General features: G+C 34.5%; 2 protein-coding genes across 2 annotated transcripts; one reads left to right on the top strand and one right to left on the bottom strand.

Annotated features, from left to right (window-relative positions):
* The first annotated feature begins 609 nt into the window (after window positions 1–609).
* Window positions 610–4,755, top strand: LOC145642448 (2-oxoadipate dioxygenase/decarboxylase, chloroplastic-like). Its single transcript, XM_081693636.1, has 7 exons — window positions 610–1,003; window positions 1,777–1,926; window positions 2,143–2,355; window positions 2,713–2,834; window positions 3,015–3,178; window positions 4,028–4,182; window positions 4,302–4,755. The coding sequence occupies exons 1-7, from the start codon at window positions 737–739 to the stop codon at window positions 4,398–4,400; spliced, it is 1,170 nt and encodes a 389-aa protein (XP_081549762.1). The 5' UTR covers window positions 610–736; the 3' UTR covers window positions 4,401–4,755.
* Window positions 4,756–5,761: 1,006 nt separating this feature from the next.
* On the bottom strand, window positions 5,762–16,325 carry LOC145642438 (serine/threonine-protein kinase PBL34-like). Its single transcript, XM_081693625.1, has 7 exons — window positions 16,019–16,325; window positions 15,534–15,934; window positions 12,876–13,213; window positions 12,631–12,766; window positions 7,737–7,873; window positions 7,530–7,653; window positions 5,762–6,499 (listed from the first exon to the last, which is right to left on the bottom strand). The coding sequence occupies exons 2-7, from the start codon at window positions 15,724–15,726 to the stop codon at window positions 5,979–5,981; spliced, it is 1,449 nt and encodes a 482-aa protein (XP_081549751.1). The 5' UTR covers window positions 15,727–15,934; window positions 16,019–16,325; the 3' UTR covers window positions 5,762–5,978.
* Between the last annotated feature and the right edge of the window lie 4,138 nt (window positions 16,326–20,463).

The raw sequence follows: 20,463 nt of genomic DNA, 5'->3' as shown, positions 1-20,463 counted from the left end.
TTCGACTCGGTAATCATCCGACTCAATTTTAACCCGATATGATTTGATTAGAAACCCGTTTCAAATTGAGTAAACTCGTTTTCAAACCAACCAAGTTCAATCTAAACCGATTATAACTGAAACGATAATGGTTGGACCCGATTTCACCTGATCTATTTTGAACCGAAACCCATTTTCGAACCAACCCAGTTAAACCCAAACTGATTATGACCCGAACCAATTACGACCCGTCCTGATTAAGACCCGAACTGTTTTTAACCGAAACCCACATTAAATGGGCTAAACCCGTTTTCAAACCGACCCAGTTCAACCCAAATTGATTATGACCCGAACCGACTAGAACCCGACCCGATAAGGACCCGATCCAAATAGAAACTGCAATTAAAAAAACCAAACCGAACTGACCCGATAATTTTCAAAACCGACCCAAACCGACCCGTTTATTATTTCAATCCGTTATAAACCGACCCGTTATAACCCGAAACTGATAAACCCAACCCAAACCCGAACTGTTTAACCGAATTGACACCCCTAAATCCAACTATACAAGTCATCTATCTAATCTAGTCTAGAAATTACAACACGTAACGCAACTATCCAATATCCAAATTCTATGAACTGTCTTGTAAAAAATTAAAAATTAAAAATTAAAAAATCCTTTCGGAAAAAAAAAAAAAAAAAAATCCATTAAGTGTACAACATTAGTATAACAAAATTAATTACAAAATTAATTGAGATGCATAAGTTATTATTAACATCAAAATTTCCAAACACCATGATTTCTTCTTCTTCTTCTATCACCAGATTCCACACTATCTCCTTCTCTGCTACTGCAGTTCGTACTTCAAAGTTTCTTCCTCAATCAGATTCCAAAAGCTCCATTTTTTTCAAACCAAATCTTCCTTCATATCAACCCATGTTGAATAACAAACGAAATTTCTCTGTAAAAAATGATTCTTCATCAAATTCGCAAACTGGGTCTCATGTTTCTCCTTCTTTTCAGGTAATTTTTTTCTAAAATTTGAATATTAACTGGATTTATTTTATTTCATTTTTTTAATTCTCTTATTTTTTTAAAAAAATTGATTCTAACGATTTGGGAAAAATCTGTCATTTTGATGTGGGGTTTTCTTGTATTTATATGATAATTTTCGAGGAACTGTTGGACATGATTTTTAAGCTTTTACAGATTGAAGTAACCTATGAAGATGATTTTTTTTTTTTTTTTTTTTTTTTTTTTTAAGGAGTTGAATGGAAAAGATTCTAGGATATAATTTTAAATGGTATTTGTAAAGATTGATTTCAAGGTTGTCATAGGAGGTCCATCAAATTAATCTCCTTGATTCACATGCAAAAAATCAAGATGATGGTATGTTCTTTAAAAATCTGTAGTAATTGTACAAAAATATGTTATTAAAATACTTCTTATGTATAATCAAGTATATAATCATGATGATCGGATATTTAATCATTTCGACTGGATTGATTAAATATACAAATGCCACTTGATTTGTGACTGTTGTGATTTGTGAGTTTTGTAAATCAAAGATACCAACTAGTAATTTCTCTTGTTAGTGGGGGGTTTTAGCTACTACTGTTAGTATTTTATAGTGTTGATGATTTTTATTAATTTTTTTTTCCTATGATTAATGAAATTTACAAACAGGATATAGATTAATAGTCGCTGAATAACACTTAAAATCATCTTAGTAGTCGTGATATTAATTTTTGCTTGGAAATATAACTTTGGTATATTGGGTGTTTGTATATGTTAAGGGATCAGAATCATTTTTCAGAAATCTGCTGCAAAGTATGGAGACTGTCTATTTGAACAGGAATCCAACGGCAAAACGGGTCTTGGAGCTTGTTCATTCAGCTGGAAATGATCGGATTTGTTATGATCATTTTGCTTTTCGTACTTTTGGGGTATGCTATTTTCACCACTTAAATTGTAGCAATAGGGAAAGGCTTGTTAATCTCAGAGATTAACCTGGGCTCCCTCTTATTCTTCATACTTGTAATTTATATGTTATAGAACTACTTAGTAACAATGTAACATTGCATATTGGGTTGATAACATATGACTAGCGAAATGAGAATCCAAATTTGTGCAAGGACCTCATTTTGATACCAATATTGCAGGTGGATGGTCATGGTATCAATTCAATGGCTAAGGTCTTTCTTGATTTTGGGTACATCCAAAAGGATGAGCTGAGATTTCCTGGAAAGAAGTTGAAAGCTTTTTGGTTCTCCCCTCCCACAGTTTCCTATGAGGGAGGCAGTGGTGTCAATGGACCTTTGCCTAGGGTGTTTATTTCTGAACTTCTTGTAGACCAGATGAGTTCTGAAGCTCAGGTACACTCTCCATTTGGTGTGTGTCTAGCACAATTTCAAGCTAAACTATAGCTTTGCTTGATGTGGGATAACTGTGAATTCTCACCATGGAAATTTAGCTCTGAAGTGTTATAAGCTACTAACAGGATGTGGTCAATACACTGCTTTATCTGTGTTTTGGACACAATTGTTTAAGTGTGTGGCTCATATTTAAAATGAAGAACTTAATCTGTATGGTACATGAAAGAATTTGTTTCTGCATAGAAGATAGAGTAGAAGTATCACAAGTATACCTCGTCCAGCAGTTATATATTTTCCCTTAGCAGAAGATATCCTTGTTGAGACTTTTATTTTAACGTTTGCTATTTGCAATTACAGGAAATAATCAGAAAGTACACTGGGATTTCAGGAAGTGGAAGTAAATATGCAGCTCTTGCCAGTGCACACGGGTCATTGACCTGGGACAAACCCTTGCATTCCGAATTTCATCAATTAGCTAGGTAAAATGTCTTCTGACTTTCTGAGTCTATCCCTGTGTAGCGCTGCTGAGTGTCAAGTTTCCAACTGCTATATAACCCTTTTAGAACATCCATATTGTCTTCAAGTAGTATGTGTCTTGAAGCACATTCTGTGACTTGTATTCTCTCTGAAATTCATGTGCTGTAATTTTAAAATTACAGAGAAAGCGAATATGCTGCATGGACACTAGTTAATGGATATGCCTTGAATCATGTCACTATTTCCACTCACCAACTGAAGTCAAATTTGAACAACATCAATCGCCTGAATCAGTTCATTGAAGAGAATGGATTCAAGCTGAATTCTGAAGGAGGGACTTTAAAAGGTTTTTTTTTCTTCTTCTTAATTTACCCGAAACCCCGGTACATTCACACGTTATACGAATTTTTATTAATACATCTCAAATCAGGCCCCTGCTTTACAAACCCCCTCCCCAACCCCCCCCCCCCCCCCCCTCTCTCTCTCTCTCCACGTGTTTAATAAAAAATGAGAGTAAAAATGCATTGTTTGGTTTGGAGCTTGTGATTGCATAGTATCAGCATTCTATTTGGTTTATCATAATTTATGTTAAGATTGTTGGTCACTTGGTCGAACTCTAACTTAGTAGAGCACCGGAGAAATTTTGAAGGGTCATTTATGTTCCTTTGTGCTTACTGGATATATTATAGCCTCAAATCGCAGCATATGCTGTACTCAAAGAGGCAGTATAAGATAAAAGGCTATTTCTATCAGAGAGGACATTCTCCGTTTGTTGAATTTTGCAACTTTGTCCTGCAAAAAGTTGATTTCAGGTACTACACACAACCCAGGGAGGTGATATTATTATACACCTATGTTCATGAATAGTGGGCACATTCAAAGGAAGACAATCTAAGTTGAAGATGTAAACTTTTATGTAGCGAATCTACAGTATTTAAGCTAATATTCCCTAAATATAACCCCAACTCAAATGTAACTTATGTTTTATTAAGGGATTGATGTAACAACAGTTACAAGGTGATGAACTTTGTCACTCAAGTGATGGGAGGGGAAGGTGTCATTCTGAGTGTTAGCAGTGTCCATTTTTCGTGTTTTAGTTAAGGCTAATTGCAAAAATTCTTCTATGAATTTTTTATATTTGATCACCACTTTTTCAACAATGCAAATCTGAGAAATATCGTTGTTCCTGCACCAGTTAGTCCTGATGGTTTCCTGCTGCAAAGTTCAACAGTAGCTGATTCAGTACCTTTCGAATTCTCTGATGGTACAAAAGAATCAGTTCCATGTTCATACATAGAGTTTGCTGAAAGGCTTGTGCTTCCTCAGTACAAAAATTTACCTGATGAAGAGGTATCGATAGCCCCTCTTTTAAGTTTCAAAACATATGGAGTTTATCCACTAATATAGTGTATGTTCATAGTGATGCAGGATTGAATAGCTTTGCTTAACTTTTGAATGAATTATTGTAGGTCAAGGAGTTCCATCGACGTGATGGGTTTGAAGTTGGTAATGCTGATAAGATATTTGAGAGCACATCCATGGAGCAACTGACTCGAAAGGCTGTTTAGAAATGTGACTTTGATTACTTTGTATGTACATAGGGCCGATAGGGAGTGATATTTGAATAATGTCATGATATAAGACATTTCTAATCCAATTACTAAAACCAAATAGGAGCTCCTCTGAACATTTTAAAACTTTCAATACTATCGCGGGCGTTGAAAGCTCCAAACTCAAGAATGGCAGTTATTACAAGACAACAAATATATCAAAGGGGAGCTTCACCTTGAGTACTTTAGTGACTAATAATTATGATAAAGTATAGTTATGTACTCATGTTGAGACTTGTTAGAAATTTAGAATTGTCTTGATGTATTTTTTCACATTATCAACTTTTCATAATAAACGTATAGTTATGATAAAGTATAGTTATGTACCTAAATAAAATAAACGTATCAATTTTAAAAGAATTCAATGGAGAGTATTAAAAATCTACATTTTAAACTATAACCAATTGAAGTAAACCCTAAGTATTATCAACATGCCAAGTATTAATTACTAATCAATCAAACTCAATGCTAATTACTGATTTTATTGATATTTAATTATTAAATAATGATTAATAGTTACTCCCTTCCCTCTATGTTTGGTATTTTTATGCGATATATTAAGAAAATGAAGATAGTGAAAACTTTAAAGCAATTCAAATCTGCTATGTAGAGCATCAGTAGAAATGAAAAAGATGGTGTTACCAAGGATGGAGAACGAAGAGAAGAAAAAGAATACGACTGATAAGAAGTTGCTTTTTTTTTTCAGAGGCAAAGAAGTTGCTTTTTTTTTTTAGAGGCAAAGAAGTTGGTTGTCATATAAAGCCAAAGGCGTTTCATTTAAATTAAAACTACACAACCTCAAAAAGTTATTTTTGCTTCTGTTGTAGTTTCAAAAAAACGGTAGAAGTTTATTTCACCGCAGTAGCTTGGAAACCATCAAAACCACAATACTCCCGAGCAGACCCTAAATTAAATGTTTAAAACTCGAAGCACATCTATATTTCAGCAATGACAATAGTAAGCAAACTGGTTTAAAACTCCGGATCAACCCACAGAACAGGATTCTGAGGCTCTGAGCCCACAACACAAGTTTGACCTAATTCATTGATTCATTGTTTCTACATCCAAGCATGATCTATACAGCAATTTCGGGGATCTTTGAAGATGGAAAAGCATATAACAAAATGGGGATAATCGAGGCAACAATTGGAGAAACTTCATTTTTCATATTTTCAAGCTTGACTAAGGTAACATTACGAGGTTTGACATGAAATTTCTGGCCCACAAAGCTTCACCTCTTCTTACATTTAACTCCTTTACAGAGAGCCTGACTGAAAGATAATAGTTTGCACAATTCATACATTGTCTTCTGTTGCCTCTTTTTCTGTTCTTTTTTTTTTTTTTTTTTTTTTTTTTTTTTTTTTTTGGGTTTTTTTTTCCTCCCTGTCCTGTTTCATCTTTGATCAAGGAGCAAAGAACCTTGATATCAGGATCACATACTTAATTAGCTGATGACTTCATGAAAACGATCAGAAGCTGGGGAGAAAAGAATGATGAACTGCTTGCAGAGCAAGAAGAGGACCGACTGAACTGAGGTTAGGATTTCCCACTTGGTTTAGGTGATGGATGGTATTGATGATGATGATATGGTGAAGCGTGTGAGCCATGTGGGATTGAAAGGCTCCTTAGACCTGGTTGCTGCCCGTTCCTTTGGTGGGGACCTATAGGTTGACCATTACGAGCATTTGGGCTGGCCCTAACTCGGTCTGCTTGCATGGTTTGGAAATAGTAGGACGAGCTAGCCATATCTTTCAGGTTAGGTAAAGGCTTCAGGGCATCTACAACTTCACTCATTAAAGGGCGGACTTTTGGATCCCGGCTAAGGCAATGAGCAGCCAACTGCACAGCCTTTTGAGCACCTTTAATGGAAAAGTGACCTTCAAGCCGAGGATCTATCAGACGATAAAATCTTCTTCGGTCTCCAAGATGTGGCCTTGCCCATTCAACAAGGTTATGCTCCCCATTGGGTCGGTTTTTGTCCATAGATCTCCTGCCAGTAATCATTTCCAGCAGCACTACTCCAAAGCTGTAAACATCGCTTCTTGAAGTCAGATGGCCTGGGACAGGAATAATAAAAATTAGATTAGGACACAGCAGAACATGCTCAATATTGAATCCAATGCCATCAACTACTTCAAGAATAATCTTCTGTTGACTAATTAAATTCCAATTGCTGTACAATCATCCGCACATTCATGTCAAACAGCATACAGCAACTTGAATAAGAAAAAACCTCTTGATGAAAAAGTGCAGCTAAGAGTAGTAGAAATAACCAAGGGAAAAGGAGAGGGGGCATTAGCCATATATCTGAAAAGAAACTGGTGCATACAGTTTTCCCTCTTAGAAGACTAGGAAGGTGAGGAAACCCACCAGGGAAATAAACAATTCCTCCCCTCTCCCCAGGCAAGAGAATAAAGTAACAAATGGGAGGCCAAAAAAGAAGAGTATTAATAATACAAACCAATATCCCAAATTCTAATAAAAGCACAAGCTGATGTAAACTGAATATCCTACTACATGAGACTATTAACTTTTATCAATTATGAAAAATGATAATGTTCCACTCACAGCAGCAGAAGTCCCATGGAAAATTCATATGAAACCAGAAGCACCATATTAAAAATAAAAAATAAAATTAAAAATAAAAATAAATAAAAAAAACAGAAACCCTAAAAGAATTGGAAAGAAGATGGTTGACTGATGACCTAAAATTACTGGGGGGGGAGGATATTCAAGCTTTCAAGAGGCTTGGTTCTCTCTTAACTACCAATTTAAAAGCCAACAAAACAGATATTGATATTCAACATCCTGTCTCTCTCCCTAATCCTCTTCTTGAATTCTTTTCACCAACTAGCTATCTTTTCATTAAGCCACTATTAACTGACTTCATGCTACTTCCTAATGTGCCCCTCCTTAGATAATGCTTAGCATTTACAGCAGATGAGAGCAAGAAGGTTTGAAAGAGATGCAAATCCAACATGAACCAGTGCAACAATAAATATTTCATAATTAGACAATACAAAAATAGCATAATGCCATAAGAATCTTCATGGATGACAAAGAAACACTCAGCATTCGAATATTTACCTGTCATCACATACTCAGGGGCTGCATAACCATATGTCCCCATCACGCGGGTAGATACATGAGTTTTACCTTCCTCAGGACCATCTTTTGCAAGTCCAAAATCCGACAGCTTTGCATTGTATTCCTGATGCAGTAAGTTCGTAGTAGTTAGAGAAACATAGAAGCTTCCATGTAATTATTGCAAAACTGTTGATTGTGATAACGTACCGCATCTAATAAAATATTTGAGGTCTTGAAATCACGATATATCACAGGCTTTTCAGCTTCTTCATGGAGAAAGGCAAGACCCTTAGCTGCACCAAGAGCAATTTTCATCCTAATGGACCATGGGAGAGGTAAAGATCCTGAAAAAACATCACAAAGTCAGCAACAATGAAAAGGACTGACACTGTGTAGAGAAGACAGGCTCCACAAAGAGAGGTGAGAGCAAGCAACGTGAATTTAAAGAAACGGTTTATTATGTTACGAAGGTCAACTATAGTTACAGGAATCAGAATAATATTTTACTCTGCAAATCAAACTTGTATTCTAGGTTAATACAATTATCAGTAAAATATTTCAAAACTCGATCTAAAACATAGTTTAAACTTCTAAAGATAAGACTCAAACTGCAATGGCATCATACAAACCAAGATTAAAAATGAGGAAAATGATGCAATCTATGATAACTCCTTTTTATTACACTCCTCAAGTGTATTGAACGTATAAATAGTAACTGAAGAAGACATAAAAGGCGAATACTGTAAATGGCATTTCAACATGAGAATTATCCTCGTAGTCTTGCATAAATACCATGAGAATTATCCTTTGCATAATTAATAACATGGTCGTATCATTAATCTTTGGCATTACATCATCCATATCAACACATGATCCCATTGACTGTAAAAATATTTGCAATTTCCTTATGTCTCTAATAATGTCTTACTCCATTCCAGCGCAAGCCATTCTTCAAATTTAAAATTGGCACCACGTTCACCAACATCACTAATTTTTTTAATTTTTTTCTTTTTTTCTCTTGGTTCTAGGCATCATAACTTTGACAAAGCATATAGGAATTTCTAAATAAGTTTCTTTTAACAAATCTCAGCTAAGGAACTTCAATTTTAAATTTCAACATACATGATTACATGAACCACGTGTAAATTGAATCACACCAATAACTACATTTCTCGAGGAGATGAGAGGAAGCACATCCATTATCATTGTGATAGATGATCATCAATATCCTAAAATATTTTAGAGGTAAATGACACCTAATTAGAAACCTTTATAGCCTAAGGAAATCATAGAAAAAAAAAATAATAAAAAAAAAAACTTATTTATTGTACTCAGATAATTTCTTGACACCGCTGAAAGACAGTGCTGTACATGCTTCAATGTACCAAGTATAGTTACAAGTATAGGAAATTTCAAAATACAATGAAGAAAACTGGAAGCCTGGAAAAAGAGAAGAACAAAGGGGGATCCAGCCACAATATTAGCAAAAAACTGAATGAATTGCAACTGTAAGGTGCACTTGCAGCTATCAGATAGCTTTGGAATAAATTTAGCCAACTAGCAACACAAAGACCAACTCTTACTGAGGAATCTCACTCTGCACATTGCCGATTAGAAAGATATGTTTGAGTCAAGATTTCTCAAAGAATTGTGAGCATTTCATGTGCTTCTTCCATATTCAGGTCAATGGTATAGGTGCCTTGCGTTCATGACTACTATCAAGGAAATTATTTTTGTCAAATTGAATTCCAGATGAGTTTCTTTCCCAATATATTTTATGCTGATTAGTAAGATTAACAATAGAGGCAGCAAAGTGACATCAAATAACAATAACATCAACATGAAGGGCAAGGCTTTGTGAGATCATCAAAGCAGGTAACTTGAAATCAAAACTACACGGGATGAATTGAGTTTTGGCAAAAGCAGATTACACCAGTACCGCCTAGAAGTGCTAAACAGAAGCTATTACTACTTTACTAGTATGCCTTCATAAATAAACAGAAGCTGAACAAAGTCAACTAACCTAATATAATCTTCCCAATATAGATAGAACACCACACTGCTATCTTCACTTGCTATCTTCAATATTGGAAAACAGAAATTACTTTGTATTAAATAAGACGATGATAACCCAAAATTCCAACTAAAACTAATACCATTCCTACGAACTTAATTAATGATATAGTTAGATCATTGTAGTTCAAGGAAAACCAGAATACATCAGCAGGTAGACTGTTCTAGTGATGTTCCCCACTGAATGATTTCCTATATTCCAAACATATCCTTCTGTCTTATTTACATCCCATAATCATGCCCAATGATCCATAGAAGAAACCCAAAATGACCTTAAGACTTCCTGAAAGTCCCATAATGACTTTATTAATGTACAATATTGAAAATTATGACAACGAAGCTGAAAGAATCCCTGTTCCTAGATTTGAATCCCTATCCACAACTCTTCCTTGTGATTTTTGAAGAAGAAAGCACTCGTCTGGTTTCCCATAAGGAATAATAAGTATATTATTACAGGAATAAGATGGCATAACCAGCCTAGGACAGGTATAATCTATATCTACTATAGACCCATGATCATAATTAGTGATTCCTTCCATGGAAATTCAAGATTTCCCATAAAAAATTAATGTATTGAGACTGAGACTGCAAGGTTAATAATGACCCTGGCCAATGGAAAGAAAAGTGAGTTTAATTGCTTCTTATCTTGATCCCTTGTAACCATTTCAATCGTAGACAAACTGAGGACATGACAGGACAATTGGACCCCCCCCCCCCCCCCCCTCTTCTCCATACCCTAAAAAGAAAGATTTTAGATATCTAAAGCTTGAACCACACGAATAACAATCAATAACAGTTATTACATGCCACAGCTTAGAATGATTAAAAAAAATGTTAAAAATAGAAAATAATGATGATCTCAATTGGAGTCAAAAGTGTAAGCCTGTAATGTCAACTGGAAGCCTTTTACTTGCTTTGTAAAGTCACATCCAGCATAGATCATATGATAATTCGAGCACTCAAAATACAACATCCAAACAAATCAACAGGGAAGCCTTTAACCTGTCACAAAAAAAAAACTATTACTACTTGAGTTCCTGGAAATCAATTGACCTTTCCCGACACCATAACACACTGCATGATCTATTGCATATTACCTAGTCAACCAAATAATCAACGGCTCAATTCATGTAAAGGGTCCAAGGAAGACGAGAAGTAACATGAAAAAAAGATGCATGACTTATGCACCTTGTATTATAGTTAGTCTATGAAAAACAGTAACATACTGAGAAGAGTATGCAAACTGACACCTCAAGTCTGATTGTGAGCCATCAGGTCTTTAACTAGCCAGACAAATCAAGTATGACCCTTGAAGCCTTGAGAGGCCACCCAGAGAATCAGTGATTAAGGCCTAAACTTAAGAAACAACAGCAATCCAAAATCCATCTATTATTGCAGAAATAAGTCACATTCCAGATGACTCTTCCATTGTCAACATCAACTAGAAAGAGAGAACAGAATGACAAGAATGCAGGAAATTTTATAATAGGTTGGCTCTCATTGTCAGTCCAATATAAGCAAAATTCCTTAGTTTCTTTTGTATGGAAAAAGAGATGTTGTAGAGAGCACCATAGTTAGACTTGAATGAATTGGTGTCATCTACACAGGGCACCCATTATTGACATAAGGCTTATTCCAAGCAAGCTAATTATGGTTGGGCACTCATTATTTACAGACTATAATGTCTGTAGGCAATGGAGCAAGGAGACAGACAATTCCTCCAGCCCAAGTAGTGGTGAGCCTAACTATACTATAAGATCAACAACAAACAGAAAAATCCATAACAAGAGTATATATTAAGTTCCCCAGATCCCCACTACTATAAGGGGCTGTTTGGTATGGGGTCTTCAAGAAAGGGTAAGGGAATGAACTAGCTTGATTCCCTTACTTGTTGTTTATTAGGTCATTTTTTTCATTCCCTTTCTCCTCTTGTTTCCCCCATTTTCCTCTACCATAATTCCCCACCCCCTTATGGTATTTTCATTCCCTTTCCTAAGCCACCCATACAACACCACACAATAGTACCCACCAGCAACAACCACCACTGCTAAAGTCACCATCATCACCATCACCATCACCACCACCCCTACCTTCATAACCACCTCTTGCACCACCACCCATAGCAAATCACCAAAACCATTTATTGAATACCACCTTCATCACCTCATGACCACCCCTATCAACCACCCAAAACCAACCACCACTTCTTCAAAACCACGCTCCACCCGCACGACACCACCCCCACCCTCTCGTAAAAATCCACCACCATAAAAATCCAACCCCCTTCCACTGAAAAACAACCATTCAAAAGCCTATAATGCTAGAAAATTGGAAAAAAAAAAAAAAAAAAAAGGCTAAAATAAGAAATTATCTTTTATTATCTTCAATTATAAAGGTTAAATTTGACTATGAAAACACTAGATCTAGAGTTTTCATATTCAAATTTGACCATTAAAACCTTGAATTTGAGTTTCAATGGTGGTGATGAAACAATAAGAAGAGGAGAGAGAAGGGGCTGCCATGGTGACAAGGAGAAGGGGAGCTGCGACAGCGTTGGGGAGGGGCAAGAAATGGCGGCAATGGCTGGGAAGGGCGACATCGATATATGAACGTGTGGTATAGTGGTGATGCAATGGTGATAGAGAGAAACGTGATCACCAAATATTACCCAAACAACAATTTACATCAAAGGATTTTTCTTTCCATTCTCTGTCTTACCCCTTCTTGATTCCATTCCGTTTACCCCATGTGAACCATATGGCCCCTAAGTAATATACTCATCATCAAATACAGGATACTTAATACCAGAAAAGTACTGAAACATGTGCACTCAGAAACTTAAAAAGAATTTATTTGCAGTCAACAAGTAAAAATAAAAATGAGACAGTTCATGCCTCTAAAAATTTTTAAATTTCACTCATCCTATGTCTATGCATCTTTCAGAGTAATAATTGTCTAATTTTCATATCAATTCAAAAATATATAGATCAAGAAGAATGTGAGAAATTGCATAAAAGTAGTTACATACTTCGAAAAAGATGATTCTCCAAGCTTCCTCGGGGCATGAATTCATAGACTAGAAGCCTTTGATCATCTTCAATACAATAGCCAATTAGTTTGACCAAATTTTGATGAATAAGATCACCCAAATAATTCACTTCAGCCTGCCAAATATAAAGGCACATACAAATATAAGGGATAATACAGCTCAAGATACATGTGAAGATATAAGGCAGAAATAATATTTTACAAATATTAGTCAGAAAAACAAACCAGCCATTCTTTGTGACCCTGAAGTCCATCATGATTGAGTGTCTTTACTGCAACAGTAAGACCTGTACCAGGTTTCACTGGAGCAGTACCATTTTCTTCAATCCATCCCTTAAACACGCACCCAAAACCACCTTCACCAAGTAGACTTTCAGGTCTGAAGTTTCTAGTTGCTAATTTTAAGTCGTTAAATGCGAATTTACGAAGTCGGGAGGAAACTTTGAGTTCTTCTTCTAGCTTGGATGTTGATGTGCTGCTTTCAGCATTACTTGTTGTTGTTGATGAGACAACTGCAGTAACCGGTTGATCTCTGCTTGCATCGATTGTTGATTTGCTTTCAGCTGACACACATTCAGTACAAAATCTTTAATTTTTATTCTCATTTTCTCATGGGAAGATGAAAACTTTATTAGTTAGATATTTAGATGAGGAGGGTATACGAACTGTCAGAAGACCTCAGAGGCTCAAAATCAGTACACTGATCATGCTGTATGTCTACTAGGACTAAACCAAGGCAGAGTCCTGAAGCATAAGCCCACCATTGACATCATAATCATGAAGTATTCTATCAGAAGTTCAGAACTATGCCAAGAAAGAGGTTCAGAACTATGCCAAGAAAGAGGTCCGGAACCATGAGCCCATAATGACGCTATAAAATACATAAAAGAACATCCTCCTAGAAATGAGCTGCCAATCTTATATCTCAGAAAATTAGAATCACTCCATCCCAGAAACAAGATATCTAGTCACAAAATGTGCCAACTGATTAAGTGAGGAAGTTTGACATCTCTTGGTCAGTTGGTCATTCCTACTAGGAAAATCCACATAATCATAGCAGGCTCAAAGATCGAGAACAGTACTCTAGAGTCACCAAAAGTTAAGTCCAGACAATTTCAAGAAAGGATTAAAAAAAAAGTTAAAAAAAAAAGGAATATACAATTAATCATTTATTATGAGGTCTCTTACTTTTTCTTTCACTTCCAAGCTTCTTCACTAAAATATATGGCACTCTCTATGTTCAATAAAATTATGGGAAACTTGTGTCAAGTCAGTGGACAGAGACTAAAAGTCTAATTCAACAGCCAGGAGACTACAAATTTGCTTTCTAATGTAATTAAAATTAATTCTCTTGCATTTAAAGACCATTCGCCTATAATGCTAAGATATTAAAATCTGTATTCATGCGTTTACAAAAAAATGACAGGGCACATGCAGTGGCCTTCTACAAAAAAAATGTGGATGTGAATAATTAGAACCCTTAAGTTATAGGATAAAAATCCTAAAAAGGTTAGAAGCAAGAAGGACAAAATAACAACCAGCCATGTACAAGAAAGAGATTGCCAAACAAGTTCAAAGTGCTCAGTGGCTATTAATTACAGCATTACATCATATAACTTGCAATTCTGCTAATGATGGAGAGGGTAAAAAACTTCTTGGCAACATAACACGAACAAGAATCACATTTTTCTCTATCATGTAGAAGATGGAGGCAAGTAAAGTCCAGCAGCTGGAAGAGAGAATTTGAACGATGACCAACAATAGTACTTGCTATGTTTAAGGATCTCAGTCAACAATTTGAAATCAGCTGACTTTACAATTCCACGTACAGGGGTCAAGACAGGATGCATATGCACAGCGCCACAGCCTCACCACGAATTTTGCAGTTCAATGTTTCTTGGGTATTGGATAGCAAATTCTCTGACCATATGAACTAACAAGCCATAGAAATACTACACCAAGTTTCTTGGAAGACAAGACACTTCAGAAAATAAACCTCCAACCACTATTCTTCAACAAATTTTTTAATATAATAAAAGACATTGAAATAATAAATTTCCTTTTTCATGAAAAAATCAACTTCATAAGAGGCATACTCACAGAGTCACAGCCTTCACAAATTCACCATATAGATAAATCCTTTACTACTGAATGAATGGGTCAAGTCCCCTACTCATTGGATCTTGAAACAAATCAGAGATTTTAATCAGTTTCTTCCTACTAATCATCAATACTACGACGACCTTCGCAGAACATGCTACTTGCATCGATGGAAGTGCACTTTATAAACAAGGTACAAATGTACAATCACTTTTAAACAGATGCTACACGAGCTTTAGACACACGCCTATGATGTCAATGTGAGTTCCACAAGTTGATAGCACATAACAATTTCTACAAAAATATTGCTCATGGGTATAATCCACTAATTTCATAGGCGGAATTCAACTTTCAAGACTCTTAAGACACTATACACAATATACATGAGATAAATAAAGAAATAAAACTAATCGATAGCTTACACCCATAACTACATTTTAAAGCTTTCATAAGCAAGGTATCAGCCCAAGCTCAACCTAGAAGCAAGCAAGAATTGACTGAAAATAAACTCGAAAAAGCCCAAAGAATTAATTGACTATATTTCTACACAAGATAGCCTTTCAAGCTAATTTCAAAATTGAACAAAGCTTAATGCTTGCCCTACCACTAAAAACACATATGAACCTGCAACAATTTAATGAACAACCTAGGAACATGATAAAAACAAAGGTATAGTGACAACTTAAATTACAAAATACTTCAAAAATAGGAACAAACAAACAACATAAAGTATCATATAAATAAAAAATATATTTACAAATTTGGCAAAAATTGGGAAGTTACCATAGTTAGTACTTGTTCCACTGACAGAAGAATCAACTTTGGATCTTGAAGTAATGCAGCTTCCTATGAATCTGAGCTTAATCCAACAACCAGTATCTTCACCAGAATCATCTTCATCTTTCTTCTTTTTTCCCCCTTTTGATTTTTCGACATCCCAAGTTTCCACTTTAGCTACATCACTACCAAATCCCATGTCACCCTATGAATTACAAACCCTTAAATTTTCAAATTCATCAAAATCCCTAAAACCCCTTTCCACCCAAAAGACTCAAATTACAAAATACCCAATAATTTTAGCCCCAAATAATTCTTACCCTACTGATTTATAACACAAACACCCAAAATCTGATGAAATAACACAACCCCACATGAAATTTTACCAGAAAATTTGGATTGAAGAGCTGAAAAAGAAATAGAAATGATTCAGATCAGAAGATAAGCCCTTAAAATTGAAAAAAAAAATTGTGGGGTTTTTAGAGCTATACTCTTTCTCTCACTTGAAAGGACAACACCCAGAAAAATGGCTGTACAGCAAATCTCAGAAATTGTGAGAGTTCATAGGAAAAAGGAGTGACTAATTCAAACAAAACCCCAGAAATAAATAATTAAAAATAAAAAAAATGCGCAAAGAAAGAAAAAAACATACTCTGAATTATCAGTTGTTTCTCTCTCTAATTTCTCTCTCTACCAATCCTTTTCTCTCTCTCTTCTTTTTTTAATGGTATCGAAGACTACAAAAGCAAAATCAAGTTGCCCGAAGAATACGGGCAGCCGGGAGGTTAGGCTGCCCGTTAGACATCTACCCGACTACCCGTACTACTGTGTCACTGTGTTCACAACAATCACATTGAGAGGGCTTTGCATTTTCGTGATTTTATACGCAATTTCACTTTTTTTTTTTTTAATTAATGAAGTAACTAAATTTTTTTTAATTGTTATATTTATGTATTTGGATTCTTAGCCCTTCCCCGATTAATTCTTGTTTGATTTTGTTAAATTCGTTTTCATTATCGTTCATTGTCAATTGTAGATGCCGTATGGCTTATATTAATGAAATTTAGCGTCCTTTAATTAGGACTTCTTTCAAAACAAAAAAAAACAAAAATTTACTACTTAAAGATTGTGAATAATGATGGCCATAATAATATTCTTAACATTAGGTGAATGTTTTGAATTTTTTATAGCCAAATCATTTGTATAATTATGATAAGCATATAATATTTTACCTTTTTAAAGGTCATAATTACGACATATTTTACTAATCCTTTCGTACCTTATGTTTGTATCATTTGATTCAAAAAAGCTCTCACAAATAGTGGGTCGATGGTGCAAATCAAAGGAGACTAAGGGGGTATAATACTAGTATTAGTTAGGGCCTATTTTGATTGATTAAACTGAGCTGAACTGAACTGAACTGAATTTATTGGAGCTGAACTGAATTAAACTAAACTAAACTAAACTGAATATTGTATGAGAGAAGGAAATTAAGATAAGAAATGAACTGAGCTTATTGGAGCTGAACTGAACTGAACTGAACTGAAAATAAGGTGAAGAGAACAGACCCTTAGTAGTATAACATATACGTAGTATATAAGTCGATGAGGGAGGCTGTGGTGTCCCCCCAAAAGTCCTTAGGGCATGTTCATATTTACTGAATTGAGCTGAACTGAACTGAACTGATTGGAGCTGAACTGAACTGAACTGATTGAAGCTGAATTGAATCGAACTGAACTGAACTGAGTTGAAATGAATATTTTATGAGAGAGGGAAATTAGGAGCTGAACTGAACTGATTGGAGCTGAACTGACTAAACTGAACTGATTGGAGCTGAACTGAATAGAACTGAAATTAAGTAAATGTGACATGCCCTTAATCCCTTCTCTTTCAAATATATAATGTAAGTCTGTAACTAGGTTAGATCATGTGTCATGCACAGAACTTTTTTAATAATTATTTTTTAATTATGCCCCGTTCACTTCACTTTATTTTGCTAACCTTAAATTAATTTTATTGAATTGAAATTATATTTGCTGAACTAAATTATTTATACTAATTTTTAATTAAATTTCTTCTTTAAGATTACTGATTCATACTGAACTGACTATATAAGTAAATTTACTTAAATATTGTGATGAATTTATCATAAAAAAAACTTATTTGTCAAATGAATATTATGCATGGATATATATATATATATATATATATATATATATATATATATATATATATTTCAATGTAAGTCTGTAACTAGGTTAGATCATGTGTCATGCACAGAACTTTTTTAATAATTATTTTTTAATTATGCCCCGTTCACTTCACTTTATTTTGCTAACCTTAAATTAATTTTATTGAATTGAAATTATATTTGCTGAACTAAATTATTTATACTGATTTTTAATTAAATTTCTTCTTTAAGATTACTGATTCATACTGAACTTACTATATAAGTAAATTTACTTAAATATTGTGATGAATTTATCATAAAAAAAAACTTATTTGTCAAATGAATATTATGCATGGATATCTATATATATATATATATATATATATATATATATATATATATATATATATATATATATATATATATATTTCTTCTTATCTCTCCTCTTTTCTTCTTCCATCTTCTACAACATTTTCCCCCCCATTTTATTTCTCTCTCCTCTTTTTTCTTCAAACTTCATTAATGGTTTATTATTGGAAATTTATGTTCTACGAATTTTATGTTGAATTCAAGCTTATTTGCTGAAGATTTTGATTATATAACTTGTAATTTGTTAAATTTTATTACTTAATTTTTTGTTTAATTGAAGAACGAAGAACAAATTATTTTCGTGTATAATGGTGGTTTCGTGGGTGGGTAGTGGTAGTTTCATGGATGGGTAGTGGTGGTTTCGTGATTCTAGGTTCTAGATCTGGTTTCGTTGGTGGTTTAGGTTGGTAGTGGTTCGTTGGTGGTAGTTTTTTGTTGGTGGTGGGTAAGGGGCTACTAGATCCGGTCAGGGGTTACTAGGTGGTCCAGTCAAGGGTTACTAGGTCCGGTCAGGGGTTACTACGTCGGCGGTCAGGGGTTACTAGGTCATTAGGGGTTACTTGGGGTTATTAGGTCGGGGGTTACTAGGTCGGTTAGGGGTTACTTGGTGTTACTAGGTCGGGGGTTACTAGGTCAGTTAGGGATTACTTAGGGTTACTAGATCAGTTAGGGATTACTTGGTTAGTCAGGGGTTACTTGGTCAAGGATTACTAAGTCAGTCAGGGGTTACTTTTGTCTTGGGGTTACTTTGTCATTTGCTGATTTGGCACCCTGCCGCATGGTGCGGCCAGCCGCACTAGAAACGCACTGTTTGTTTTATACTTTGATTTTTAGTTGGTAGGTTATGCATAAAAGGCATATCAAATATTTTATTTATGTATACAATTAATTTTATATATGGAATTTTTAAGAATAAAAAAATTTAAAAATAAAGGACACATCAGGAAATGACACATGTCATTGCTGGTGTGTCTTTTAGTATATAACCAGTGTGCGGCCCGGGCGTTGCACCGGGTTACCACTTTGATTAAATTGTTTTTTTTATAAAATATATTATCATCTTTTTTGACAAAATGAAATATATTATGATCGATTATGTATGTTATGCATAAATGTTAAAAATAATGTTATTAATTGATAAAGAGTATAGAATGATAATTTTTAACACTCTATTGTTTGTGAAATGTTGATTTTATTCCTCTTATTTATTATTTTTCAAACTGCTTATCTCATATTTCCTTTTTAATTAATGCATGTCATTTATATAGTTATATTTATATGTATAGATGACATTAATTATTATTGGCTAAGATGGTAAGGAAGTAGACCTTGTTTTCTTGAGGTCTAGTGTCCGAAACCCATCAAAAGTTTTTTAATAATAGTTGGAATGATTTGTTAATTGGTAATGACGTGTCATTAAGTGATGATGTGGCACAATGCTATAAGAAGGGAATGATGTGGCACATAAACGATTTTAGGAACGCTTTTTAATATCGAAAGTATAGATAATAAATTATTGATTGATTATAGATAGTTTTTGGCTCGAGCGATTCCTCGGGTCATTATAAAACCAAGGAAAGTTTATAAGAAACAACCTTTTATATAGAAGTTTTTGTTATAAACTGTTTAGGACAAATTTTAGAGGGATGGTTTCTAGGAATTTGCTTTAAGTTTTAGGGGTATTAATAATCAATCCTGCAATCACAAAAAAAAAAAAAAAAAAAAAAAAAAAAAACCAAGAACAATAGAAATATAAATAACTTGAGATAAATAATAAAATAAGGGTTAAGATGGCAATGTTGAGTAAGGGTTGCTTCCTTGATCAATAAAGACGAGAATATTATTTAGTAATTTGCAAAATAGTTTAGAGTGAGAATGTGGCTATACATGTATCTAGTTATTTATACCTAATGATTGCTAGGGTTTACATAGGTTTCCAGAATATATTCAAATGAAGAAGATATTCATAGCTTATTTTTCTTTCCTTTGTGTCTTCATGTATTTTTGGCATTGCTTCCTTACTAGTTGCCGATCAATTCTCTTTCCATACTTGTGTCAATCAAAGCGCTTAGCTTGATTTCTCCTCCTTTGGCTTTGTATTTGGGTCTCTTAATGATAGCGCTATTTTTGTGGGCTTATTAGAAATACGGGTCAAACAATTTCCCCTAATGTTTATGTTCAGTCCTGAAAATGAAAATTACCAAAATGCTTTGTATTTCAAATTGGAAAATTTTGCAATGGTTGACAAAAATAAAAGTGGGGGAATGGTTTTAAGGCAAGTGTCTTGATAATATCAATTGGTGGTTTACTTTTTTGAGTATTTATTGCTTGTGCAGGCTTCCATGAAATCACTTCACTCTCTTCGCTGCAATTTTGAATTTCTCTCTCATGTAATTC

The sequence above is a fragment of the Chenopodium album genome, chromosome 1, assembly GCF_948465745.1.
Source record: "Chenopodium album chromosome 1, dcCheAlbu1.1, whole genome shotgun sequence".
NCBI lineage: Eukaryota > Viridiplantae > Streptophyta > Magnoliopsida > Caryophyllales > Amaranthaceae > Chenopodium > Chenopodium album.
The sequence above is the reverse complement of the archived record's forward strand: the minus strand, read 5'-3'. Positions and strand labels throughout refer to the sequence as shown.